Source organism: Leucopleurus acutus, assembly GCF_964270905.1.
Source record: "Leucopleurus acutus genome assembly, chromosome: 2".
Lineage (NCBI taxonomy): Eukaryota > Metazoa > Chordata > Mammalia > Artiodactyla > Delphinidae > Leucopleurus > Leucopleurus acutus.
Genome location: NC_139143.1, coordinates 68,643,724 through 68,671,103, shown reverse-complemented (window position 1 = coordinate 68,671,103; position 27,380 = coordinate 68,643,724). Strand labels below are relative to the sequence as shown.

The following is a 27,380-nucleotide window of genomic DNA, read 5'->3' as shown; positions in this document are numbered from 1 at the left end:
TCTCTGACCCTTGAGCAGGTGGCACACAGAGTACCTTCCTTCATTCTGCGACACAGTTGTCATATTCCTTGGCACCGTGCCCTTGGCCTTCCATATATGCTGTTCTATTCACAGCTAGCGAATAGCTTATGGATTTAGGTTCTCGACTGGGTCAGGAAACCTGTATTGGCATCAAGTTTGTCGATCCTCCCCAGGACCTCTTTCCTTATAGGTGCCACATGCCATGATTTATACACAAACATGATTTGCCTGATTGTTGCAGTCTGGGCCCAGAACAATTTTAATTAACAGGAAAATGGTCCTCAATACACCGATTAGACCTCTTCAGGTACGGCAAGATAAAAGCCTGATAATTTGGATGGAGTACTCTTCTTAAATGTCTACTCTATACACAGCAGCCAATGGGAAAGCCAGGTTGTCTCCCACCTGATCCAATGAGTAATTAAGAGAGGGCTTTTTCTTCCCCATCTCTCCCCTCGCTCCATCCCCCACCCCAACTGAAGCTTAACAGGTTGGTGTTATAATTTGGAGACTTTCAGGGGTGTCATGCTAGAAGCTTAGGCAAGAGACAGGGCGTCTCTTCCCCAGCTCCCCAGGCATGTCCAGCTGGATTTGAAAAGCAGGCAAGTGACAGGAGGAAAGAGGTGGAAGCAGGCAAAGTAGGTAACATTTCTCAGCAAAGTTTGAGAGGGGCCTGTGGCCATGAGTGAGCTGGGCACACAGAAGACCAGCGATGGTACCGTCTCTCGCCTGCTCAATGTGGTGGAAAGTGAGCTTCAGGCAGGGAGGGAAAAAGGCGACCCTACGGAGAAGCAACTTCAGATCATCCTGGAGGATGCCCCTCTCTGGCAGAGGTTCAAGGAAGTCACTAATGAAATGATCGTGACCAAGAACGGCAGGTGAGTTTATCCACGGCCCTGCTTGGGCTGGCGGGGCTTGGCAAGGGAAGCGAAGCCCCTTGAGTATCGCAGAGGCTGCCGCTCTTAACTCAGAGGCAGCGGGGTCTGATTAAACATGCTCCCGAGAAGGACAGTCTCCCACGGCTGTCCCCCAGCCAACTTAATTAATTTCTCTGAGATCATCAGAGAAGTGGAGGGTGAAGCCACCTGTCCTGCGTGCATTTTAAATGAAGAAATTCTGGGAAATTATTATAAAGGGGGGCATGTCCCATGGGTTTGGGAAATGCACTCAAATGTCAGAAAATAATGTTAATTTTTGACTGACTGTATATCCTGGAGCAGATTATTATTCTTTGAGCCCCAACTCTGTTCAGATAAGGTAATAGGCAACTTTATTTGGAAGCTGGATGGTTTCCTCTGAAGTGTAGCGAACTTGCCAGACATTTCTGACTAGTTGAAGATTCAGAGGCAAAAAGGCAAATTTAATCTCACTGCCTATCCCTGCATCTGCTTCTTCCTGTGTGTTTGTGGTGAGTGTTCATTTGAGATTGTGTGTGTTTATGACGATGTGAGAGTTGTTGCAGTAATAGTTAATGAAACCGTAATATACTGACCTGAGAAAAGAGAAGATGCCTTCCTTTTTTTTTTCATTGCAACAAATTAGGGATTAACTGAAATGGATCTCTGTTGGCATTTCTTGGGTTCTATTAAATCTAGCCCTGCCAAGTGACGTCTAGGTAATATTAGGAGCTTCTATTTAGTAGAGGAGATAAAAATATTTAGAAAGAAAATCTCAGTGCTCCCAGCTTGGCCAAACAGGTCCCAACATTCAGTTGACACTGATCTTTCTGTTCACATGGTCACAAAAGTACAAAACGTCGAAAGGCATTTTCAATATGGTTAGTTTCAGCAGAACTTTGATTGTGACCCTTGAGAGAAATTCTGTTCTCCAATGACAGAAAAGTCCAAGGTAGTTGAACTTCGGGCAGGCTTTTGTCCTTGTGAAAAATGCTTCCTTTCCTGATGTCTCAGTTTTCCATTGCTGCATAAAATGCACGGTATAGAGAATGAACCATTCCCATCTATCCGGGAAAATTATGAACTTGAGTGTTGTTGTGTGACATTAAAGTGCTTGGTAAGTAAAACGTGTTCCAGAAATAAGGGCGTTTCAATAAATTGTGATTATTAATAGTAGCAGGAATATCAACCTTGCTTGATGCTTCTGTTTTCGCTCTCTAAATGGGTCCCATATTTATTTCATATATGGGATTTATTATTTTTAATATTTGTAATTATAATTACACCTGTTCCTACTCTTGATCTGTATTGACACATTATTTTTGGTAGAAAGAAACAGAAAACGTGTTTTTAATTTCAAAGAATCATCCCCAATTCCTAATTGGATTTACTTTCTTCCCTTTCAAAGATGAGTGATGACACAATGGTAAAAATTTTATGATGTCTGATGACGGGTAGAACTTTCTGTTCATTATTCTTTGTAGTTACACTAATACTTAGCCTCATACTATCTGTTTGGCTGTCAAAGCAGCCATATATGGAAGTAAAATAAGTACAACCGTCAAGAAAAATATATAGTTAATCTGTTTCAATGAGGAATAAATAAAAGTTTCTAAAACCATTATAAAATTCAATTTAATAATATGTCACATTGGTATGTACTTTTATAAGTTCAGAAGAGCTTTCTCTTGCCTTTTTGCGCCTATATAATTTTTTCTTCATATCTAAAACTGAAAAGTCTTCACATGTTTAAAGTCATTAACTATGTGAAACTTATTCTTTGTAGAAAGAGTCTAATTATGGTCAACATGGTTATTCTTATTTTCTGTGGAGGTCCTGGCAACGTTTCACCTCCTTAGTGAACTGAATCTTTTCTTAGGGTTTCTGAACCCCTTAGCGTCAAGATTTTGCCAGGAGATAGAAAGTTCCCTTTGTACTTCAGATAAAGAAGGGAAGACAAATCTCTAGGAAACTGATGTGGTTGATAATGAATGAGCGTGGTTTGGAATTACTCTCAATCTCTTAGCTTCTCAGAATAAATTGTTAACAACACTTTCCTGCTCTGGATATAGACACATCTTTCTTGTTTTGTTGTTTTCTTTACTCTCATCTTCATCTCCTACCCCCCCCCCCCACTTTTTTTCTCCTCACCATCTATTCCTGTATCTCTCCATTTTACCCATTTTCCTCTGGCTGTAGAATGATGTCTACTCTAGATGCAGCATCCCTGCCTTTCACACAAACTCCTGAGCCTGAGGTAGATGGATTTGTGGCCCTTCTTTGGGGAGAAAAACATTCCTGGTTGTTAACACCCAGTCCTCGCCCTTTTCATTCGCGTTACTCGCCTGCCCCTGCAGGCAGTTGACTTTCTGACTTTTCTAAAGCTTCAGTGAGGGTAATCAGATAGCTCTTGCACACTTGAGTGTAATTGTTCTGTGTAATAGCAAGTTTTAAAACAGCATAGGGGCTTCTCTGGTGGCGCAGTGGTTGAGAGTCCGCCTGCCGATGCAGGGGACACGGGTTCGTGCCCCGGTCCGGGAAGATCCCACTATGCCGCGGAGCGGCTGGGCCCGTGAGCCATGGCCGCTGAGCCTGCGCGTCCGGAGCCTGTGCTCCGCAACGGGAGAGGCCACAACAGTGAGAGGCCCACGTACCGCAAAAAAAAAACCCAAAAAAACCCCAGCATAGGACGGGCTGATGAATTAAGAGTCATTTTCAAACGGAGACTTATTTATGTGTATAAATAGGAGGCTTGCTTCTGACATTGATCAGAAGTAGTAAACAGAGATTTTCCCTGAAAATCATTGAATTATCCCCAGAAACTGGGATTATGATGGTTCTTCATTCCTCCCACTCCTGTCCCTCCCCCCCTCCGCCCCCGTTTTACTATTTCTTTTCCCGTTCCTCTTTCTTTTTTCTTCCCTTCTTTTTTATTTAAAATATTTATTCATATTCAATAGTCTTTCAGAACCAACAATAACAATTATAATACTCCCCTGGAGCTCATTTGAATCACCACTAGTGCATCCAGCTTGTAAGTACTTCCTTTTATCTCCATCTTTTAAGCTAGGAACTTATATTTTAGGTTGCAGAAAAAAATTTATTTCAGCTTTCAGTGGCAAGGAAGTGAAATCTCTTGCACCTTTTGTTTTCTCTACGGTAACATCTTCACCTTAGGGGAAACAACTATATTTCATGTGTATTTCCATGCAGTTAAATAATTTAATTTCATTTGGATTAAATATGCCTTGAGGAGATTTTAAGAAATTGGAAGGATTTCTGATGTCATTGGTGTATCCATTTGTTACCATAAAATAAGTGTTAGGATCATTAAGTTGAACCTGCCAGTGATTAAGTGATGTTGGTGCAGTGAGCTGATGTTCATAGTTTCCGGGGATGGAGTTGCAAGAGGAGAGAAAACCAAGGTTGCACATCAGGAAGTAACTTTCCATGTCCCTGTAGTCCATGGATATTTGTCTCTGAAGTTTACAATTGCAGTTGATGAGGATCATATGTATTTGTGTGATCTGCCTCTAACCAGGCTACTTTGGTTTCTTGCTGCTCTTCCTATACGCCTCAACATCCATGTCCTATGGGTACACAAGCACGCGCACTCCAAAAGCTCTGATGAGTGTTTCAGGATTATTATAGTTCTGTGGGGAAATGGAGGAAGGAGTTTACAAGTGAAACTTCCTGAATTTTGCCTTTAACCATCTCTGCTGTTTTTTCCCACCTAGAAAATCTGCTTTATCTCTGCCCTCTTTCTTTTTTTTTTTTTTTCTGCGGTACGCGGGCCTCTCACTGTTGTGGCCTCTCCCGTTGTGGAGCACAGGCTCCGGACGCACAGGCTCAGCAGCCATGGCTCACGGGCCCAGCCGCTCCGCGGCATGTGGGATCTTCCCGGACCGGGGCACGAACCTGTGTCCCCTGCATCGGCAGGCGGACTCTCAACCACTGCGCCACCAGGGAAGCCCTCTGCCCTCTTTCTTCCTTCCCACAGACCTCACTCCTCAGAGCCTTCTCCAGCAGTGCTGGCTCTCAAGATCCTCTGTTAGAGAAATGAAAACTGAAAAACTAGCCTCACAGCAAATCAACACAGAGTTCACTGGCCAAGCCTAAGCATGTGTGGTTCCTCAAGCCTGGTTTTGAGGAGTGCTTATATGCCCTGCCACATTTGCTTCTCTCTCTCTCTGATATCGGGTCTGATTTACATATTTCTTAGCTTCTCAAAGACTCTTGGCCATCTCTGTGGTTAGCCACACCTTGGGAAGAAAAGGGAAAAAAGATCAAATTGATAAGAAATGCAGTATATCCCTCACAGCATAGCCTGGTCATGAGTGCTACCCGTAAGTAAATAGATAACACATCCCGGTACTTGTGAGGCCAGAGAAAGAGGCAGGGGGGAGGCAGGAGGAACTGAACTTGGCTTAGAGACAGGGTGAGTTCCATTGCCAGTTACAAGACTTTTGGCTGGTTGACTGACTTATATTTACTCCTCATTGGCATAATGGAGATAAAAATATATAGCATCTCTTAGTTCATTTGTGTTGTGATAAAAAATAAAAATCGTAAAATCCTTGGCAAATGAAGTACTAGAGAATAAAGCAACAAATGGTTCTACCACGTTTTGGATGTGTCCTTCTAAGAGCCAGGACACCATGGCTCCTTTACTTCTTTACTTTTCTTTTGTTAACAGCTTTATTGTGATAATTTACATACCATACAATTCACCGATTTAAAGTATAGCATAATGTCTTCAGGGTTCATCCATGTTATAGCATTTTTATTGACAAACTACATTTCATTGTATAAATATACCTCGTTTTATTTATTCACTCATCAATGGACACGTGTGTTGTTTCCATTTTTTGACTGTAATGAATAATGCTGCTATGACTGTCTGTATACGAGTTTTTATGGGTGTATGTTTTCATTTCTCTTGCATATACACCTAGGAATGGAATTGCTGGGTCATATGACAGCTCTGTATTTTAACAGAGGAAACTGCAAGACTTTTTTCCAAAGTGGCTGGACCATTTTCTATTCCCACCAGCAATGTATGAGGGTTCCAATTTCTCCACATCCTTACCTGTGTTTGCTGTTGTTCATCTTTTTTATTATAGCCATCCTAGTGAGTGTGAAGAATGATTTCAAGGGTAGGTTCTGGTTCAGTTTGTTTGGTTTCAACTCCCACCCTTCCTGAATATATGGACTTAAGCTAGTTTACTTAAACTCACCAAGCTTCAATTTCATTATCTCAGTCACCCACCCTCTAGTACTCAAAGGTACTATCTATTAATGCTTGCTAAGCACCATACCAGAGGTATGAAACTTGGTTGGTATGAAATCCTCCAGGCTCTTTGTATTCCGCCATGAGATTAGAAGTGGTCTCTAAGGTAGGACATTTAGAAAAGAGGGGGTGCTGAAAACAGATCCCCATTACGCATCCACAACTGGAGGACTAAGCTGGAAGAGGATCCAGCAAAGGAGTCGGAAAGGAAGTATTGATGAGGTGGGCGAACCAGAGGGAAAAAAATCCTTTCTGTCCAGAGAGCTCAGGGAGCCCATGTAATTTGAACTCAGGAGACTGAGAAGCCTGGATGGGTCGAGTCCATCTCTAGATCCATCCTTTGTCATCTGTCGGTCAGTTTCTTCGCTTAACATATGTATCAATTCCCATTGTACCTCACCTCAAAACCAGGAACCTCTGGACACAGGAGGTGCTCTTTGTGACCCTCCAGTTCCTGGCCTTTCTGCTTTTAACACTTCCGCTCCTGGCAACCCCTTCTCTTAGCAGGGGACACATTCCAGTTTCCCCCTTTTCATTCTCCTCCCAGCCTCACCAGAAGCACAAATCCTCAGAGTGACTCCCCCTTATTCCCTTGGATATCTCCTTAGTTATTGTCTTAAAAGCTAAAGATTCCCTAGACCAGTACCTTTTAAGCTCTAATGTTCCAACGACTCACCTGGGGATTTTGCAAAAGCACAGATCCTGACTGAGTAGGTCTGGAGTGCTGCTTGAGGTTCTGCATTTCTGATAAATTTCCAGCTGATACTGATGCCGCTGATCCATGGACCACTCTGAGTAGCACACGTCTAGACCCTAGATTGTTAGCTTCTCAACTTGGGGATTCAGATTTTAAAAGACGTATTGACAAATAAGACAGCCTCTGGGGCAATTGTGAGGTGGTGAGGGTCTGTCTGGAAACTAGGTCTTTTGAGGAGATTGGAGCAATTTAGAAACTTTGGTGAAGGGAAAGGCAACTAAAGAGAATCAGAAGCCAGGTGAGATAGCTTCTCCAAATATTTGTGAGAGTAAGCTTGCTGGTGTTGCCCTAGAGGGTGGGAGAAGGGACCAGCAAATCCAGATCAGCATGTCTCAAAGTGTATTTCTTGAATGCAAATTCCCGCAAGGTGATAGGTGAGAAGGTAGCACTGGTACATAAGTGCAGAGTGTGCACAACCCCGAACCTCCTTTCCAAAGGTTCACGGTGCACATTAAAGCCTCTGACAAGTCCTGCACGAAAGGAAGTGGTCTGAATTGATGTATAGTCAAGTGTTCCCTTCACTCACTTTCAAAAAACCATGTTTTCCCTATAACACTATTACTATTATTCAGAACTGGTGTTCTTTGTGAGATGGAGAAGGGCTGCTTTGTGTCAGTAGCATGAGAATCTGACGTAGGCTGGGAGGAAACCTCTGGAGAAAGCTCTGTGAGAACCTGGCCTCTGACTATATACCTTAAGCTTCAGGAGGTACTTCATTCTAGCCAAATGACTAGATCAGTGGTTTTCAGACTTGAAAGTGGAGCACAACATTTAAAAGTAAAATCCCAATATAAAATACATTGGTAAAAAGAGGCTTAGCTGGACTTGGGGCCGCTGGCCTGGCCCCTCTTTGTTTGGCCTCCCCCGGGGCATTTTCTGCACCCCTGGGACAGAAAATGCAAGGTCTCCTCTGAGTGGAGAGAGGGCTGGACAAGCAGGGAGATGTCCCTAACACTCTAACATCCTTCCTGTGGCTCAATTTCTGCCTTTTCTTTTAGACGGATGTTCCCGGTCCTAAAGATTAGCGTCACGGGGCTGGACCCCAATGCCATGTACTCACTCTTGCTGGACTTTGTCCCAACGGACAGTCACCGCTGGAAGTACGTCAATGGGGAATGGGTGCCCGCGGGCAAGCCAGAGGTCTCCAGCCACAGCTGTGTCTACATCCACCCGGACTCCCCCAACTTCGGGGCCCACTGGATGAAGGCGCCCATCTCCTTCAGCAAAGTGAAGCTGACCAACAAGCTCAACGGAGGTGGGCAGGTACGACTGTTGCCCGGCCACCCTAACCCCACTACACCAATCAAGAAATTTCAAGGGTGCATTTAGGCAATTAGGGGGTCCTCATCGACCTCTTCTCTCACGGAAGCCAATTATTCCCCGGAGTCCAAATGTGAACAGGAATAAACAGCTCTTAATTGGTGCTTTCAGTTTTTAATGGACTTCCTGATGTTAAGAGAGAGTGAGAGAGCGCAGTAGTTTACTTAATCATCATCGGGGGGCCTTTCAGAGTTTTGTCTTGTGTGTGGTGCTTTTTACCCAGCTGGGGAGGAGGGAGATGTTTGTGGGTACCAGGGTTTTGTTATTCCCTCTCCCCTCTTTTTGGTATAAGTGGCATGTTGGCAAGAGACAACTACCTTAATAAAAAGCTGCTTCGAAATGAAATAATTGCTCCCTCCACTTGGGTATTGTGATAATTATCAATAGAATATTGAATCAGCTTTGGGTTTTCAGAAAAAAATATCCAAACAAACCTTAAATAAGGAAGGTTTTATTTAAGGTCTCCAATTAGAGTAAACAAGATTTTGAGGCTTTTTATTCTTTTGTTTCCTCTGGTAGGATTGTGAACACTAGGGTACTGTGCAAGGTTGTTATTTGCTTTATAAAATGTAGACTGTTTTGGGGGATTAGAGACACAGCTGGGAGGAAGAGGTCTCATTCCCCCAGATTTCCCTTTGGTCAGCCTCTTAGCCCTCAGAGTTTTCACCCCTTCTCTGATCTCTGCGCTTACCTAGCTGGGACATAGGGGTTCTTGTTTTAAGAGCGGAAGTCATCCACCTAAGTCTTTGCAATATTCAGAAGGTTCCAGTTATTTATTAAAAGAGGAAATTGCAAAGTAAACTATTATTCCCCCCCTAGATTTCACAACATGAGATTTTCAATAAACCTCTGGTTTGAATCACCAAGAGTGGATTTTATGTAGCCGGCAGATGTCAGCTGTCATTATACTTTAGGTAATGCAGCCCGTGTCAGGATTTTGAGATATTAGGATTCTTTATAGGAAGAAAAACAGTATGTTTTAACAGAACAAAATCCACATCATTGTGCTGAAAATGGGAGAGAAAAAAAAGGAAGCCAGGATTTTGGCAGAACACTGGACACTCTTTAGACCAGCTCTTCCCTGGCAACCCACCCCTCACCCTGCTATGAGCATCTCCAAAGTTATGCTCCCTGAGAGCTTCTAAAAAATGTCCCCTCAGTAATTTCTCAGAGAGGTGGAGGCAGCTCGGGCGACCGGGGATTCGATGTGTGTAGCCTTCACGGAGGTGGGTGCTGAGCTTGCGACTAACCAAAGGCGCTGGGTCATCTGTCACTTGTGCTGCCCCAGGCTTTGCATGTCCTCTCTCTCCTTCCACCTCCACAGATAATGTTGAATTCTCTGCATAAATATGAACCCCAGGTTCACATAGTGCGTGTTGGAGGTGCCCATCGAATGGTGATGAACTGCTCCTTCCCTGAAACCCAGTTCATAGCTGTGACTGCCTATCAGAACGAGGAGGTGAGTGTGTGTGTGTGTGTGTGTGTGTGTGTGTGTGTGTGTGTAGATGTCACCTGGGAGAATGTGGTAGGACTGGGTGGTGGTGCTTTTATTGCCATGACCAAGCATGGACGAAAGGTAGGTTTTCCAGGACTCAGATACACTCAGCAAAAATGAAGTTAAACAGTGCAGTAGTCGCTTTCCACACCCTCCTCCTCGTTTGCCAAAGGCCCGCCAGTGCTTCTTTTCCTGGTGCCAATAAGGCACAGCTGTGCATTGTAATACAATTAGCAGAAACTCAGAAGTCTTTGTTTCCGGGCCCTTGGCCTACAAAGAGCTGCGTGTCTCTCCTATTTTAAAGCAAATCTGTGGGAATTGATCCAATCGCGCATCTTCTTCGGGGTTGTGTGATGCTATCTGTCCCACTTGTTAGCTTTTTTGGAGCACATGTAGGTCTTTTCCTGCTTAACTTGAGCCCCTCTGGTGGTTAGAGCAGAGTAGCCAGAATCTGGTCTCCGTGAACTCTGTGGGAGCAGGATTATTTGGTCCATCCACATACTTTAGGAGTTTCCAGGCCTGCTGGTCACCAGGACACCTGATGGGTTGGATTCTTTCTGATTAAACTTAAAAATTTGTTTTACTGGAGTATAGTTGATTTACAATGTTGTTAATTTCTGCTCTACAGCAAAGTGATTCAGTTATACATATACATTCTTTTTTATATTCTTTTCCATTATGGTTTATCTCAGCATATTGAACATAGTTCCCTGTGCTCTACAGTAGGACCTTGTTGTTTATCCATTCTATATGTAATAGTTTGCATCTAACCCCAAACTCCCAATCTATCCCTCCTCCACCCCTAAACATTTTTTTTTTGTTGGTTTTTGGCGGTACGCGGGCCTCTCACTGCCGTGGCCTCTCCCGTTGTGGAGCACAGGCTCCAGACGCGCAGGCTCAGCGGCCGTGGCTCACGGGCCCAGCCGCTCCGCGGCATGTGGGATCCTCCCGGACCGGGGCACGAACCCGTGTCCCCTGCATCGGCAGGCGGACTCCCAACCACTGCGCCACCAGGGAAGCCCTCTTGGGAAGCTTTAGAAGATTTTTGGCATCCCACCCAGCCAACTGAGTCAGAATCTCCAGTGACGGTGCCCAGAATCTGTAGTTTTAAGAGTCCCCTTAAAGGATTCTGATAATCATCCAGGTTTGGAAACTGCTGCCTTAGTGCCTACAGGTGAAATTAGTTGCAGATTTAACTCACGCTACAGACGTGCAGGGAAATGTAATTTCTCTTCTATAGGTAATCTGGCCTCTTAGCTGAGCCCCTCCAGCAGGTCAGTGGGAAGAGAAATTAACTAAATACCTGATAATTTAAATAGGCCCTCAAGTACTGTTCAGTTTTTATAGGCTGAACCACTTTGTTCATCAGATTGCCCTCCTCCCTCTGCTACTCTCTGTAGGATGGAGTCTGGGTCTATGAGGGGAGGGTGGGCTTTTGCAATTTTGGAAAGTAGGGAGGAGTTGGGGACCCCATCCTGGCCTCCTCTGGCCTCCGGGCAATGCCCCTTATCCACTTACATGCTGCCTGCTCTCTTAGTGCGTGGCTGGTGGAACCTGTCGTCTGGTTGCCCTCTGGGTAAGTGCTCAGAAGCTTTTCCTAGACATGGGCTGGACAGTTCCCTCTGAACTACAAGCAGGGCTAAGGCCACACCTCCAGCAAGCTACCAGCCTGATGCTGTAATTCTGGTCTTGAACATGCCTCAGGGGAATCAAGCTCAGGAAAATCTAACCTCAGAGCCTCCGTCTCCTGATGACGTATCCCTGCCAATTTGATGTAGATGCACCCTGAGAGGAGAGTGGCCACAGGGGTGGATAAGGGAGCCAAAATCTTCCTTTATTCAGCAAATATTTGCTGAGTATTACTACATGCTGGTAATACTGCACTGTCCTCAAGGCACTTAAATCCCAGTGGGGAGAGATGAAAACCAAACATATATATATATATTTGGTCAGATGGCTCTGAAGAAAAATGAAGCAGGCTAAGGCCAGGGGGGATAGAGAGTGACAGTGGTTGGAAGTGATAGTTTGTTTTTTGTGTTAACATGGCCCAAAGGGTAAGTGATTATTTAAGAGTTAGGGAGTTGCTACTAGTCTGTACTCAAGACTCTGGAGGCAGGTTCTCACCTGTATAACTCTCCTCTGTGTCTCAGTGACTGGAAAGCTAACTGACAGATGGTAGGTGTTCAATTGTTGTTGAAAAGAATGAATGAGTAACGGAATGAATGCTGGGCTTGGCACATAAGGCTTGTGCCTGTCTAATGCTTTGTCCTTTCTTTGCTTTATACTATATTTGGCATTTTTACCACATGTGACGATAAAACGTTTCTTGTTGGACAGTGCAATAGTGATTTCGTGCAGAAGTAAGCAAAGAGACATGGAGAGGGAGAAAAAAAGAGAAAGGAGAATTATTCTGATCTTACAGAAATTCACAGGTGAAGATAAAGGGTTCTGTCTGCCCATGCATGTTCTACTTTCACTAACACTTCTTGTCTTTGTAAACACAAGATAACAGCTCTCAAAATCAAGTACAACCCTTTTGCCAAAGCCTTCTTGGATGCTAAGGAAAGGTGAGTAGAGAAATTTCAGTGAAATCTTATGATTTCTGTAAATGTGAAATTTATAATCATCTTAAAAGGAACTAACTAGTAGCACTTGCATTACCTTTGATAGAAGCATGTTTTTAATATTCAATTCAATGTCCAACAAGATCAGCAAAATAGAACAAACTCATAATTACCTGTCCCTTACAATATGGGTCCAGGAGATCCCGGAACTGGCCATGTTTCATTAGCCCTGTTTTACTACAGATTCTTAAAAGTAGTACAATCCCATTAAAAAAAATAAGTGATTTAAATTTTTAATAATTCACTCTGTCTTTCCTACAATTATCTGAATAATATGATTTCAATAAGTTTTTTTTTTAAAAAAACTAGATTTCACCTAGGAAAGGTGAGTAATTCATATGAGATATCCGTAAAGGTGAGAGGCTCATGTCTTTCAGGTCTGAGAGAAGAGAAGTCAGAGACTTTTGGGGGTGTGAATGATTTCCTTTGAAGTGTTCAGATTTTATTGTCTGTTTCAAATCTTTACACTAACTCCTATAACTGTCTAATTTTTCCTTGTCATCTTAAAGGCTCTAGATTAATAGACAGATATTTACAGTGATGTGTCACAGGGGTCTGTGCTGTCAATACTTGATTTAATTTTGACGATGTAGAAGAAATAACTTTTTCAGATAAGAAAAGTAGTATAATAAAAAAAAAAAAGTAGGACTTTGAGTGAGAGATCGTAGCTTTGAGTCCTGGCTTTGCCATTTCCTGGCTTGCATAAGTCAGTTTACTTTTCTGGGACCCATTTTTTAAATCTGCGAAATGGGCATAGTCATACTCTCTCACAGGATCATTGGTGGATCTAGCATATCACAGATGTGATTGTGCCCTGAAGTCCTATGCAAATCTTAGCTATTGTTATTGTTGCTTGAATTTTGTCAGCAGGAGCACTGATCACAAATCAGTAAGATCAAGCTGAATAGGGATAGGTGTAAATAAGGTAAACTGGAGTGACTATAAAATTGCAATTCAAATAGCAATTGCACAAGTAGGTAAAGTAGGAGAAGGATATTGTGGGAAAGATAATAACTTTGAGGGAAAAAAAGGTGTTTGATTTTCTTATTCCAAGAAATGTATTGCTCTCCAAAGAGAATCTTGGGTGTACTTGATACGAGTCTTGTATAATAAGCTGGACAGCCATGGTGCACTCTCATTGCTCTTTCAGGAACCACCTCAAAGACGTTCCGGAAGCTATATCTGAGAGCCAGCATGTGGCCTATTCTCACTGTGAGTTGGGTGAACACTGGGTGGGAGAGGCCTGGGGCTACACAAGGAGCATCTCCACCGCACTCAGACTTTTTACCTGTCATGACTGCTTCAGGCTTGTCCCAAATCTTCTATCAAGACCCAACAGGTTATTTCTTCCACTCAAGACAAGTATATTCCCTTGCAAGAATTCCCAGAGAGAACCAGTGCTCATGGGGGGCTTACTCAAATCCTAGGCAGGAGAGAAGAATGGAAATAGTAAATTTCTTAGATTCTCGTTTTAGTGTCAGTGAGACTAAAGAGCTCATAAAAATGCATTCTGGGTGTACCTCCTACCCTTACACTCCGCTCTCGCCTCTCTGTTTTGGATTTCCCTTGTTCTTAGTGCTTGCTAGTTTTTGAGTTGGTCACTGTTGCAATGCCTCAGGAAGGCTATCGCTTTGCATATGAGGAAGCTTCTGCATTTGTTGACTGGAAAGCTGCAGTATTAGTGGAGTAATATACCTGGGATTCTGCAGGTAGGTTGGATGTTCCTGACAGGGTGCCACTCTCTCCATGTCTCAGATCAGAAAGGTCCCATGGTGGAGCAGGTCCTCTAAACCTGCAACAGTAACACACAGTCAGTGGCATCAGTGTCTGAGATACTCTTTAATTTAGATGATAGTGGCTTGCTAGGATTCCTTCTGCAGTTTTCCAGCTATGGTATTCCTCACTCTCTCCTTCCCCTAAACCTCAGTGCATTTTTCATTGCAGAAGTGGCAGTATAGCCCCATGAAGAGAAGCAGCTCTCAGAAAAGCATTTAAAAAAACTTTTCTCAGGAGTCTTTTTTTTTTTTTGTCTAGTCACCATCTGTCACCATAGAAAATTATTACAGTATTATTGACTATATTCCCTATGCTGTACATTTCATCCTTATGACTCATTTGTGACTGGAAGTTTGTACCTCTTAATCTCCCTCACCTATTTATTTCCTCCCCACCCCCCTCTTCTCTGGTAACCACCTGTTTGTTCTCTGTATCTATGAGTCCGTTCTGCTTTGTTATGTTTGCTCATTTATTTTGTTTTTTAGATTCCATGTGTAAGTGAAATCATATGGTATTTAACTTTTTTAATCTGACTTATTTCACTTAGCATAATACCCTGTAGGTCCTTCCATGTTGTTGCAAGATTTCATTCTTTGTTATGGCTGAGTAATATTTCATTATATCTCTATCTATCTATCTATCTATAGATATAGATAGTTCTAGATATATCTATATCTGTATCTCTTCTTTATTCATTCATCTCTTGATGGTCACTTAAGTTGCTTCCATATCTTAGCTATTGTAAAGAATGCTGCAATGAACATAAGGGTACATATATCTTTTCCAATTAGTGTTTTTGTTTTCTTTGGAAAAATACTGAGAAGTGGAATTGCTGGATTGTACAGTAGTTCTATTTTTAATTTTTTTAACTTAATTTTTTAAAAAAATTATTTATTTGGCTGTGTCAGGTCTTAGTTGTGGTACGCAGGATCTTCGCTGCAGCATGCAGGATCTTTCATTGTGGCACACGGGCTTCTCTCTAGCTGTGACGTGCAGGCTCTAGGGTGCGCGGGCTCAGCAGTTGTGGTGCATGAGCTTAGTTGCCCTGCGGCATGTGGGATCTTAGTTCCCCAACCAGGGATTGAACCCACGTCCCCTGCATTGGAGGGTGGATTCTTAACCACTGGACCACCAGGGAAGTCCCTATTTTTAATTTCTTGAGGAAACTCCATACTGTTTTCCATAGTGGCTATACCAGCTTACATTCCTGCCAACCACTCACAAGGGTTCCATTTTCTCCACATCCTCACAAACGCTTATTATTATTTTGAAAATAGCCATTCTGACAGGTGTGAGCTAATATCTCATTGTGGTTTTGATTTGCATTAATCTGATAATTAATGATGTTGAGCATCTTTTCATGTGTCTGTTGCCCATCTGTAGGTCTGCTTTGGAAAAATGTCTCTTCAGTTCCTCTTCCAATTTTTCAGTTGGCTTGTTTGCTTTTTTGATGATTAGTTATATGAGTTCTTTGTATATTTTGGATATTAACCAGATATATAATATGCAAATATCTTCTCTCATTCAGTAGGTGGCCTTTTTGTTTTTTCTCTGTGCAAAAGCTTTTTAGCTTGATGTAGTCTCATTTGTTTATTTTTGCTTTTGTTTCCATTTCCTGAGAAGACAGATCCTATATATATATATATATATATATATATATATATAATATATATATATATATATTGCTAAGACCAATGTCAAAAGAGTTTACTGCCTATGTTTTTTCCTATGAATTTTATGCTTTCAGGCCTTCCATTTAAGTCTTTAATCCATTTTGAGTTTATTTTTGTATATGATATGAGAAAGTAGTCCAGTTTGATTCTTTTTCATGTAGCTGCCTAGTTTTCCCAGCACCACTTTTTGAAAAGGCTATCTTTTCCCCATTGTATATTCTTGCCTCTTTTGTCATAGATTAATTGATCATGTAAGTGTAGGTTTATTTCTGGGCTCTCTATTCTGTTTCATTGATGTATGTGTCTGTTTTTGTGCCAGTGCCATACTGTTTTGATCATTGTAGCTTTGCAGTTTAGTTTGAAATCAGGGAGCATGATACCTCCAGCTTTGTTCTTCTTTCTCAAGATTGCTTTGGCTATTCAAGGTCTTTTGTGTTTCCATAAAAATTTTAGAATTATTTGTTTTAGTTCTGTGAAAATTATCTTTGGTATTTTGACAGGGATTGCACTGAATCTGTAGATTGCCTTGGGTTGCATGGTCATTTTAACAATATTAATTACTTCAATCCATGAACATGGTGTGTCTTTCCATTTGTTTGTGTTGTCTTCACTATCTTTCATCAGTGTCTTACAATTTTCCAAGTACAGGTCTTTTACCTCCTTGGTTAGATTTATTCCTAGATATTTTATTCTTTTTGATACAATTATAAATGGGATTGTTTTCTTTATTTCTCTTTCTGATAGTTCATTGTTAGTGTATAGAAATAACAGATTTCAGTATGTTATTTTTGTATCCGGCAACTGTACTGAATTCATTTATTAGTTCTAGTAATTTTTTGGTGGTGTCTTTAGAATTTTCATTATATAGTATCATCTGCAAACAGTGACAGTTTTACTTCTTCCTTTCAAATTTGGATTCCTTTTATTTCTTTTTCTGGTCTGATTGCTGTGGCTGTGGACTTCTAATAATATGGTGAATAAAAGTGGCAAGGGTGGGCACACTTGTCTTGTTCCTGATCTTAGAGAAAATGCTTTCAGCTTTTCATCATTGAGTATGATGTTAGCTGTGGGCTTGTCAATATATGGTCTTAATATGTTGAGGTATGTTCCCACTATGCCCACTTTGTTAAAAGTTATTATCATAAATGGATGTTATATTTTGTCAAAAGCTTTTTTTTTACCTCTATGCAGATGATCATATGATTTTTATTTTTCAGTTTATTAATGTGTATCACATTCATTGATTTATAGATATCAAACCATCCTTGCATCTCTGGGATAAATCCTACTTGATCATGATATATAATCCTTTTTATATACTGTTGAATTTAGTTTGCTAATTTTTTGGAGTATTTTTACATCTATGTTCATCAGAGATATTGGCCTGTAATTTTCTTTTTTGTTGTTTTTTCCTTTTTGTTTTGTTTTGTAATTTTCTTGTTTGTGGTGCTTTTGTCTGGTTTTGGTATCAGGGTGATGCTGGACTCATAGAATGAGTTCAGAAGCATTCCTTCCTCTTCAGCTTTTGGGATAGTTGAGAAGGATAGGTGTTAACTTTTTAAAATATTTGGTAGAATTAAACTGTAAAGTGGTCTGGTCCTAGACTTTTGTTTGTTGGGAGTTTTTTGATTACTGATTCAATTTCATTACTGGTAATCAATTTGTTCATATTTTCTATTTCTTCCTGATTCAGTCTTGGGAGATTGTACATTTCTAGAAATTTATCCATAGAAAAAGCACTTTTTAAGTGACCTGGAATAAAAAGCATTTTTGTATAGGATAGTATCACATGTGGAACCATACCTTTTCAAAGTTCATATGTTGCAGTCTTCTTAGTAAGCTTCTTAAGGTATATACCTTATATGCGGCAAACTACATGGACAAAAGTCCAGTTCTGTGGGACCACTTGCCTAGCTTTGCTCACTGGACATCTCAATCTTGATCTATTGTTCAGGTAGGGATCCCTTGGGCCACGTGTCTATACAAATATGAGAAAATGAAGATAACAAAAGGATTTGTTGAGAATGACTGACATACATTTTGTAATATGAATTCTGTACAATTTGCTTACTTATACTTAAAAAGTATTAAGCAAATGGTTTTTAATAAAAGTTCCATTTCCATATTACTGAAGCCCTGGTGACAATCCCTAGTCAATATTCTTAAGGAACATCTCTGGTGTGTCTGAATCCTTATCTGTGGGCCCCTCAGTTGAGAGCTAGTTGGTGAAAGTATGTGCTTCTTGTTCCAGGGCCTGTATTACTAAGTCTCAATCTTTTCCCATGAATTCACTTTAAGTAGAGCCTTCTATTCAGAATGTTCACTAAATTTTTTTTATTGTGGCAAAAAACCATGACATAAAATGCACCCTCACAACAATTTCCACATGTACAGTATAATATTGTTAACCACAGGCACATTTTAGTGCAACAGATTCCCAGAACCACCTGCCCACCCCCCGCCCCCATTCCTGCATGACTGAAACTACATATATTCACCAAACTACATCTCTTCACATCTCCCGCTCCACAAAGCCCCTGGCTACCACTGTTCTACTTTCTATCTCTATTTGCATATCCTTTAGATACCTAGTGTAAGAGGAATCATGCAATATTTGTTTTTTTGTGACTGGCTTCTTTTGCTTAGCCTAATGTCCCTCAAGGCTCATCCATGTTGTATCATATGACAGGATTTCCTTCTTTTTTAAGGCTGAAATAATATTTACTTGCATGTATATACCAAATTTGCTTATCCAATAACCTGTTGTTGGTCATTTAGATTACTTCTACCTCTTGGCTACTGTGAATAATGCTGCAGTGAACACAGGTTTGCAAATGTCTTTAATTCTCTTGGATATATACCCAGAAATGGGATTGGTGGATCATGCAGTACTTCTGTGTTTAATTTTTTAAGGAAACTTCATAGTGTTTTCCATGACAGCTGCACCATTCTGCATTCCCACCAACAGTTCACAAGGGTTCTAATTTCTGCACATTCTCACCAACACTTGTTGTTTCCTATTTTGTTTTTTTTGTTTTTGGATAATGGCCATCTTAATAGTATGATGTGATATCTAGTTTTGATTTGCATTTCGCTGATGAATAGTGATGTTGAACATCTTTTCATATACTTATTGGTCATTTGTATATCTTTGGAGAAATGTCTATTCGAGTCCTTTTCTCATTTTTAATTGGAGTTTTGTTGTTGTTTTTATTGTTGAGTTGTAGGAGTTCTTTATATATTCTAGACATTAATCCCTTATCAGATATATAGTTTGCCAATATTTTCTTCCATTCGGTAGATTTCCTTTTCACTCTGTTCTTTACTTCTTTTGCTGTGCAGAAGTTTTAAAGTTTGACATAGTTTGTCTATTTTTGCTTTTGTTGTCTGTGTTTTGGTGTCATATCCAAGATATCATTGCCAAATCCAATTTCATGAAGTTTTCTCCTGTGTTTTCTTCTAGAAGTTTTATAGGTCTTACATTTTTTTATTTATTTGTTTTAAGTTAAGTTAAATTTTTTATATGGTGTAATATAAGAGTTAAACTTCTTTCTTTTGCATGTGGATATCCGGTTTTCCCAACACCATTTGCTGAAGAGACTATCCTTTCCCCATCATGTAATCTTGGCACCCTTGTTGAAAATTATTTGACCATATAAGCAGGGTTTATTTCTAGGCTCTCTATTCTTCCATTGGTCTATATGTCTTTATGCCAGTACCATACTATTTAGAGTATTGTAGCTTCGTAATGTGTTTTGAAATCAGGAAGTGTGAGGCCTCTAGCTTTTTTCTTATTTCTCAGGATGGTTTTGGCTATTTGGGATTCTTTGAGAGTCTCTATGAATTTTAGTATTGCTTTACGTTTCTGACAAAAATGCCATTGGGATTTTGATAAAGATTGCTTTGGGTAGTATGAACATTTTAATAATATTAAGTCCTCCAATCCATGAACATAGGATGTCTTTCCACTTATTTGTATCTTCTTTAATTTCTTTCATCAATGTTTAGTCGTTTTCAGTGTACAAGTCTTTTGCCTCCTTGGTAGAGTTTATTCCGAAGTACTTTCCTCTTTTCAATGCTATTCTAAATGGAATTGTTTTCTTAGTTTACTTTTCAGATCGTTCATGGTTAGTGTGTAGAAATGCAACTTATTTTTGTGTGTTGATTTTGTATCCTGCGACTTTGCTGAATTTGTTTGTTAGTTCCAAAAGTTTTTTTTTGTGTGTGAAATATTTAGGGTTTTCTACATATAAGATTGTGTCATCTGTGAACAGAGATAATTTTATTCTTCCTTTCCAATTTGGATGCTTTTTCTTTCTTTCTTTTCCTTTTTTCCAGTTTGCTCCAGTACTATGTTGAATGGAAGTGGTGAGAGTGGATATTCTTGTCCTGTTCATGATCTTAGAGAAAAACTTTCAGTTTTTTACCATTGAGTATGATGTTAGCTGTGGGCTTGTCCCATATGGCCTTTATTATGTTGAGGCAATTTCCTTGTATTCTATGTTTGTTGAGTGTTTTTATTACGATAGGGTGTTAACTTTTGTCATATGCTTTTTCTGCATCAATTGAGATGGTCATTCACAAACACATTTCTGTGAAATATTTTGCAGTTTTCCAAAATGTGTCACAAGATTCTTGTCAAGTTGTCTACCTAGCTCTCTTTTTGCTTTCAGAATCCTCTTTGTGGGGTGGTGATGGGAGGGATCATGTCTCCTCATGCTTGGAGTGAGAACTAAAGATACCTTCCCACTGGGCAGAAACAGAGAGGCTTTCACTCTTTCTGGGTAACCAAATTAAACACTCGGTAGCTGTAGACCAGTGAGTAGGATATACATCTAACACCTCCTTCTTAGATTGACTTTTAATTTAATCCAATTAAGTCAGAAGCAACTTAACTTTTGCAATTCTATTGACTTATACATTCAAATAATATTTTATATAGCTGTGATTCCACAGTATTTCTTAAGAGGTTTTGCAAACTTTGATAGGACCTGTCATCCACTTCCAAAGAAGCCAACTTTGCTTCTTCATCCACTTCCAAAGAAGCCAACTTTGCTGCTAACATAGAAGGGGAGTGGCAGTGGGGGTGGTGGTATGTAACTCCACATGGACAGACATTGTGTCATTCACACAGAAACATAACTATGCAAAGTGGCTGGTAACCTGATTTTGGTGTGGAAGTTCAGAGCCATTCTCTGTGTCTTCCTCTTGTCTCTTCTAGTGGGAGGCTGGATCTTTTCCAACCCGGATGGAGTATGCACAGCAGGAAACGCCAATTACCAGTATGCTACTCCTTTGCCTCTGTCTGCTCCCCACACCCACCATGGCTGTGAACACTATTCTGGCCTCCGAGGACACCACCGGCAGGCTCCATACCCTTCTGCGTACATGCACAGAAACCACTCTCCCTCAGGTGTGTGACTCTGCTAATTAAACCCTTGGGGGTGTGGGTGTCGGTGGTGGTGGTGAGAAATGGATAAACAGCTAGAAATGGGGAAATATCTGAAGATAGAATCCCTTTCATTTAATATATGTAAAATTATTGTGTATTAGTATTTTAATTTTTGATTTTATATACTAATAGTTGATTATATAGTTACAACATTATTAGTGTTTTGTAATTACTTCAAATAATTACAAAAACAGGGAGACACCCAGTTTCTAATGGTTGTGAAAGTCCTCCTCCCAGGGCGCTCGTGTACTGAGCAGTTTCAGGCTGCATCTCTAAAAGCCAAGTTAAGCCGTGGGACTCTGAGACGCTCAGCTCATTGCCCTCACATGGCTCTTTTCTACATTTGCAGTGTATGGCTCAGTCCAGGGAATACTGGGCCCAGTACTGGAGAGCTATTAAGGTCTCTGGGAAGGTGGATGACTCAACATCCTTGCTTTGGTCTGATTCAGTTGGAGGCGTGCAAATTCAACCTTGATAATTTTTGCAGTCTGATTAGTTTTTAAGCTGATGCTGTTGTTTGTGTAGTTTCTTCCTCATTGACTGCTGCCTTGTCTGCCTTGGCCTTGTGTAAGCCCAGATCTTGCCTGGTTATTAGATTCGTATGAAGGAAGGGAGACATGAAACCAAGGGTTGATTTCTCATTCAGTTATTCATGCAGCAAATAGTTATTGAGGGTTGACTATGAGCCAGGTTTTGTCCATGAACAAAATAAATTAATACCTACCTCTCAAAGAGATTCTATTCTCATATGGGGAGACTGACTAAATGAAACAAATAAGTAAAGTTCATGGCATGGGAGATGGAGGAGAGTGTTAAAGTTCCAGCCTCAGGGACACTCTGAGCTCTGTACCTGCAGAGGGCTTTGCTGGTCACCAGGTACCTGTCCCTGTGCCCCATCACCTGCTACTCTCGGCAGCCTGGATAGCTGCTGCCAGGAAGGGAGAAAATGTAGGTTAATGTATCAGAAACTGAGCAGGGTTCTCATCTACTTTCTGGTTCTTTCCCATGGTCAGCACACAAAACACATCTTCTGAGCAAATGCTATGCACCAGCACTCTTCTAGGCAGTGGGGCTAGGAAGGTGATTAAGGTCTAATTTCTTCCCTGAAGGAGCTCAGTGCTACACGAATACATAAATAATTAATCCTAATACAATGTAGTGAGAGCTCTAATGTGGTCCTCGGACCTGCAGCATCTCCTGGGAACTTGTTAGAAATGCAGGCTCTCAGGTTCTCCTTCTGAAAGAGTCTTCAGTTTAACAAGATCCCCAGGTGATTCCTATGCACATTAAAGTTTGAGAAACATTCTTTAGAACACACAAGTCAAGGTGCTATGGGAATGAAGGAAAAAGAGCAGCTAGATCTACCCAGACGGCTTAGCGTTTAAGTTGAGATTTGAAGAATAAATAGAAAAGGACAGGGGTGGGGGTGGGCAGGGGTGAAAGAGAGATGACATGGGACACAGGCAGAGGTGAAGGGCATTCCAGGTGAGAGAGTGGTATGAGCAAAGACACAGAAGGAGGAGAGAACCTAGGTTGTCTGGGGAATAGTTTGGGAAAAGAGTGTAGAGGGAGGGGGTGGCGAGGTGGTGGATGAAAGAGCTGAAGCTGAGGAAGTTGCAAGGGCCACATCATGAAAAGGAGTGACGTGGCCAGAGATATACATGGAATCCTCTTCCTCTCTTTCCTTTTTCCCCTCCTTCCTCCCCTCCTTCTTTTCCTTCTTCCTCTCTATTGTATAGGCACTATTTATGCAAATGGCGATTCAAAGACAGAAGGCACTATTCTTGAGATGTTTAAATCTCCTTGGGGTTGCTGAGAAGATAGGTCCTGGTCCTCAGAATCTCATCTGGGACACTGGTGGTCCTTAGGCTTGTCTTGAGATGATGACATGGCCCATTTTAAAGGGGAGGTGAGTGCGGTGACATGAGCTAGATCTGTGTCATAAAGGACAAATCCTCCCACCTATCTGAGCCTCATCTATAAAATGGCGATGAGTAGTCATTGTTGTGAACATTAAGAGATGAGCGGTACGTGACATATGGCTGACACTGAATTAACCTAAGCTCCACGTTCCTTTCTGTGGCCTTCAGAAAGGACGAACAACTGTTGACACATGTGGCACAGGCCGTGGTTATATTTTGACCTAGGATAATGTCATTGGTCACCATCTTTATGTTTTCCATGCTCCATCGATTGAACTGTTGTTATTTCCCAAAAGTGAATTTGATAGAAAGCCCCAGCAATAATCTGCAAGTTTTCTCTGGAGCTGACAGCTGGACTTCCTTACCCTCCACACCCCACGCCAGCATCCTGTCTGTACCTCACACCAGCGGACCGATCAATCCAGGGCCTAGGTAAGCCCAACACCAGCAACTTGCTCATTGGCCTTGAGGGTTGACTTTAGCACTGGGGACTCGAGTTCATTCTTCTTCCTGGGGTGGCTTGGTCTAAGCTATTGTCCTGACTTCTAAGCCACTAGGAAGTGGAAGTAACGACAGGATCAACCTTTCATCCCTGGAGGAAGGGTGGTGGGAAAGCACGTGCTCAGTCATGTACTCTTTTCTTTGTAGCTTCCGTATTTTATTTTTAGAAGGGAAAAGATATTATGGGCTGGAATCATTTATCTCGAACCAGGAAGAAATGCTGTGAACTGTGGTGGTAGCAGATAGATACCGAATATTGGGAAACTGAAGGGGAAACGTGTAAATACACACTGAGAATTCAAGACCCTTGATTGTCCATATCCTTACGAGCTGTTCATTCTAACAGGGGGACAGATTTTGGGTGTCCGGGCCTCAACCCGGGCAATAGGGCTGAGTGCAGCTTGTAGGACCCATGGCATACCTCTCACACCAGAGACCTGCATTCAGTTCTGACTGGAAATCCGCGTGGTGGAGGGGAAAGGGAAGGGGCCTGGGGTCTGACAAATGTGGGCTTGAGCCCCAGTTTTACTCCTTATTGACTTTGTGACTTTGGGCAATTTTCTTAGCCTCACTGAGCTTCAGCTCTCTTATCTGTAACATGGCAATAATGTGAGCTACCCTGTAGGGTATGGTGAGCACCCAAATTAGAAAAAGCATTATAATGCGTTGTAAGCAGTAACATTCTATCAGTATATACATGTCAGCTGTTATGTTCAATGTAAGTATGCAGAATTTTGAGAAGGTCCAAAAGGGGATTCAAAATTAAAAGATGTCCCCATCCTTTATTTTTGGCGGTGGAGGGGGCAGATGGTAGATGACTTATGACTTGCAGGTCTAGAAAAAGTTTGGGGAAGGTAGAACTTTGATCCACAGCAGTGCTTCTCACACTTTAATGTGCCTTAGAATCACCTGGGATGTTGTTCAACTGTACAGTCTGATTAATAGGTTTGGGTTGAGGCCTGAGATTCTGCATTTTTAACCAGCTTCCAGGTGTTGCTGTAAACTGTGATCTTGATTTTGTTGTTAATGTTGCTGGGGCCCCCGAGGGTCTAGTGTTGTACTGTTCAATGCAGCAGCCCCCAGCCGCCTCTGGCTCTGGACCCTTGAAATGCAGCTGTTCCGAACTGAGATGTGCTATAAGTGTAACACACAGAATTTTGAAGACTTAGTACAAAACAAAGAATAAAAATCTCAACAATTTTTTAATACCGAATGCATGTGGAAATAACATTTTGAATATTCTCAGTTACATAAAATATTATTAACAGTAAGTTCATTGTTTTCTTTTCATTCTTTTTCTTTTTAAAATGTGGCTACTCAAAAGTTTAGCCTATTGGACAGTGCTTGACAGGAGGACCTCAGGGAAATGCACTGACTGGGACTGTGTAGAAAGTGAGGGAAAGAGTGTCTTTGAAGATATTAAACAACCATGTGCCAAGTTTTGTACTAGATCCTTTATGTAAGTCATTTATAGGATTCAAAGACATCCATAAGGCTGCTATTAAAATTCCTATTTTCCTGATGGAGAAACTAAAGCTCAGAGGCATTAAAAAACTGCCTGAAGGTCATACAGTAAGTAATGTAACTCAGAGCCCGTGGTTTTCCCACCGGCCCAGGAAGCATCAGAAAGGGGCTCTGACCGATATCGTAGAAGAGTCTCTTCTGGAAACTGGGGAATTGGGGTCAGAATCCTAGCAAGCTGAGCTGGCTAAAAAACAAAAACAAAAACACCAAAACCCCAAAGCCTGGGTTTCTGCAGGTTTCATACGGTCCAGTGAGGTCTGCGGTAACTGAAATACGGCAGAGAGTGCAGGGTGGCATTGCTACCTCTGGCTTCATCAGTGGCATGTTTAACCCATTGCTGATGCTATAAAGGTTTTGCTAGAGAAAAGCAAATGTGTTCAGTACTGACATTAGGTAATGAGCCTATTATCAAGCAATACAGTATCAGGCAAAATGGGGACTCTGAAAAGTCAGAGCATGGTGAGGACTAAAGCACCGGAGGTTATTCTGCCTGTGTCACCTGTAGTCATTTTCATCTAGGTTCTATGTGAAGGTACAAAATAGGCTGCACATGACAGTGAACAGAAAAGCTTTAAAAACTTCTGATACCGCATGCCAGACTAATTAGATGAGAATCTCGGGGGCTAGAACCCAGGCATCGGTATTTTTTTTTTCTTTTTAATTCGCTAAGTAATTCCCGTGTGCAGTCAAGTTTGTGAACCAGTGACATAGGATAAGACAAATCCAAGATAGCGGTACAGCTCCGCAGCCTTTCTACCAGGGGCCAGAGCTGACAGGTAGAAACTTGGAATGGAAGAATTAATTATAAGAACCATCATTTACTGAGTCCTATGTGTTAGACATCACATACTCATTTCCTTATTTAATCCTCATAACAACATCTGTAAGGTATGTCTAGTTATCACTCCAAATCTTGAGGATGAGGAAACTGAGGCTTATACATTAAATAATTTGATCAAAGTCACAGAGCTAATAAGTGGTAGTGCGAGGGTTCAAACCTAGGTTTTCTGACAACAATGTGTCCTGGCTATTAGGCCACATCACCTCTCTTGGTCAGTGAGGGATCTTACTCACAGATCATGCTGCCCAAATATCATTCTTTCACTCCCCTGTCCATTTACGCAGGTGGCAAGTGAGGCCTAGAGAAATAAAATGCATGTTCAGAACTGAACAACTTGCTAGAGGTAGGGCCAGCATCAAAATGCGGGTCTCAGGACACCTAATCCTATGCTTATTCTACTACGTCTTGCTGCTTCTCTGCAGAAACTGGGCCAGTGTGTGTCCGAGCTAGAAATAACGCCATGGTCCGATGCCCTCTTCCTAGACCTGTGCCCCTCTCAGCACTGCGTGCGTGCTTTTCAGGTGGCAATCCTTCCTGGGTGTGTCGACAAGCATTTTCTCTTGCTCTCTCTCTCTCTCTGTTTCTCTGCAGCCCCTACCCGTGCCTGTGGACCATCAGTAACGGTGGCGGGGGCCCTTCCGGGTCGGGCTCAGAGGTGCACGCCGGCTCCCCGGGAGCGTTTCTCCTGGGTAATCCAGCTGTGACTTCGCCCCTCTCCACCCAGGCTCCTGCTTCGGCTGGTGTGGAGGTTCTGGGGGAGCCCTCGCTGACCAGCATCGCTGTGTCTACCTGGACAGCAGTGACCTCGCATCCCTTCTCAGGCTGTGGTAGCCCGGGTGGGGGTGGGCGCCAGTCTCCCTCCTCACTGGAGAGTTAAGCAGGATCCTAGGAAAGTTGTCAGCAGAGAACCTGCTAGGTGTAGAGCTCTTAGAAGTCTCACCTACTAATCCCAGTGAGTCAGACTGCAGAGTCTCCCCACCCAGTGAACGGGGTTATACCAGAAGCCTACAGGGAGATGGTTTAGTTTGGATAATGCTAATTTTGTCACCTGCATCTCTCCACCATTTTCTTTTTGCGCTCCCATTTTCTCTGCAACTTATCCGTGCTAAGCTTAGGCAACAAAAGTTCGTTGAGTATTTTCCTCGTGCCCTGCCCCTTACTGTCAAGTGGTTCTAGAAGGCTGTCCTTCTTGTTCTGTGGACGTGATGCAAGGCTGTTAAGTGAGCTCAATATTTACTTAGCCTAAGGCCACTGCTTTAGAGCTTTGTGCTGCCCTGAAAGTATGTGT

At 41.8% G+C, this 27,380-nt stretch overlaps 1 protein-coding gene across 1 annotated transcript; it reads left to right on the top strand.

Annotated features, from left to right (window-relative positions):
* Positions 1-702: 702 nt before the first annotated feature.
* On the top strand, positions 703-26,969 carry TBX19 (T-box transcription factor 19; the record flags this gene model as incomplete). The annotated part of the gene is made up of 8 exons (XM_082832890.1): positions 703-899; positions 7,963-8,227; positions 9,609-9,743; positions 12,285-12,346; positions 13,554-13,615; positions 21,074-21,265; positions 23,523-23,658; positions 26,684-26,969. 8 exons carry the CDS (start codon positions 703-705, stop codon positions 26,967-26,969), a joined length of 1,335 nt encoding a protein of 444 aa, XP_082689016.1.
* Between the last annotated feature and the right edge of the window lie 411 nt (positions 26,970-27,380).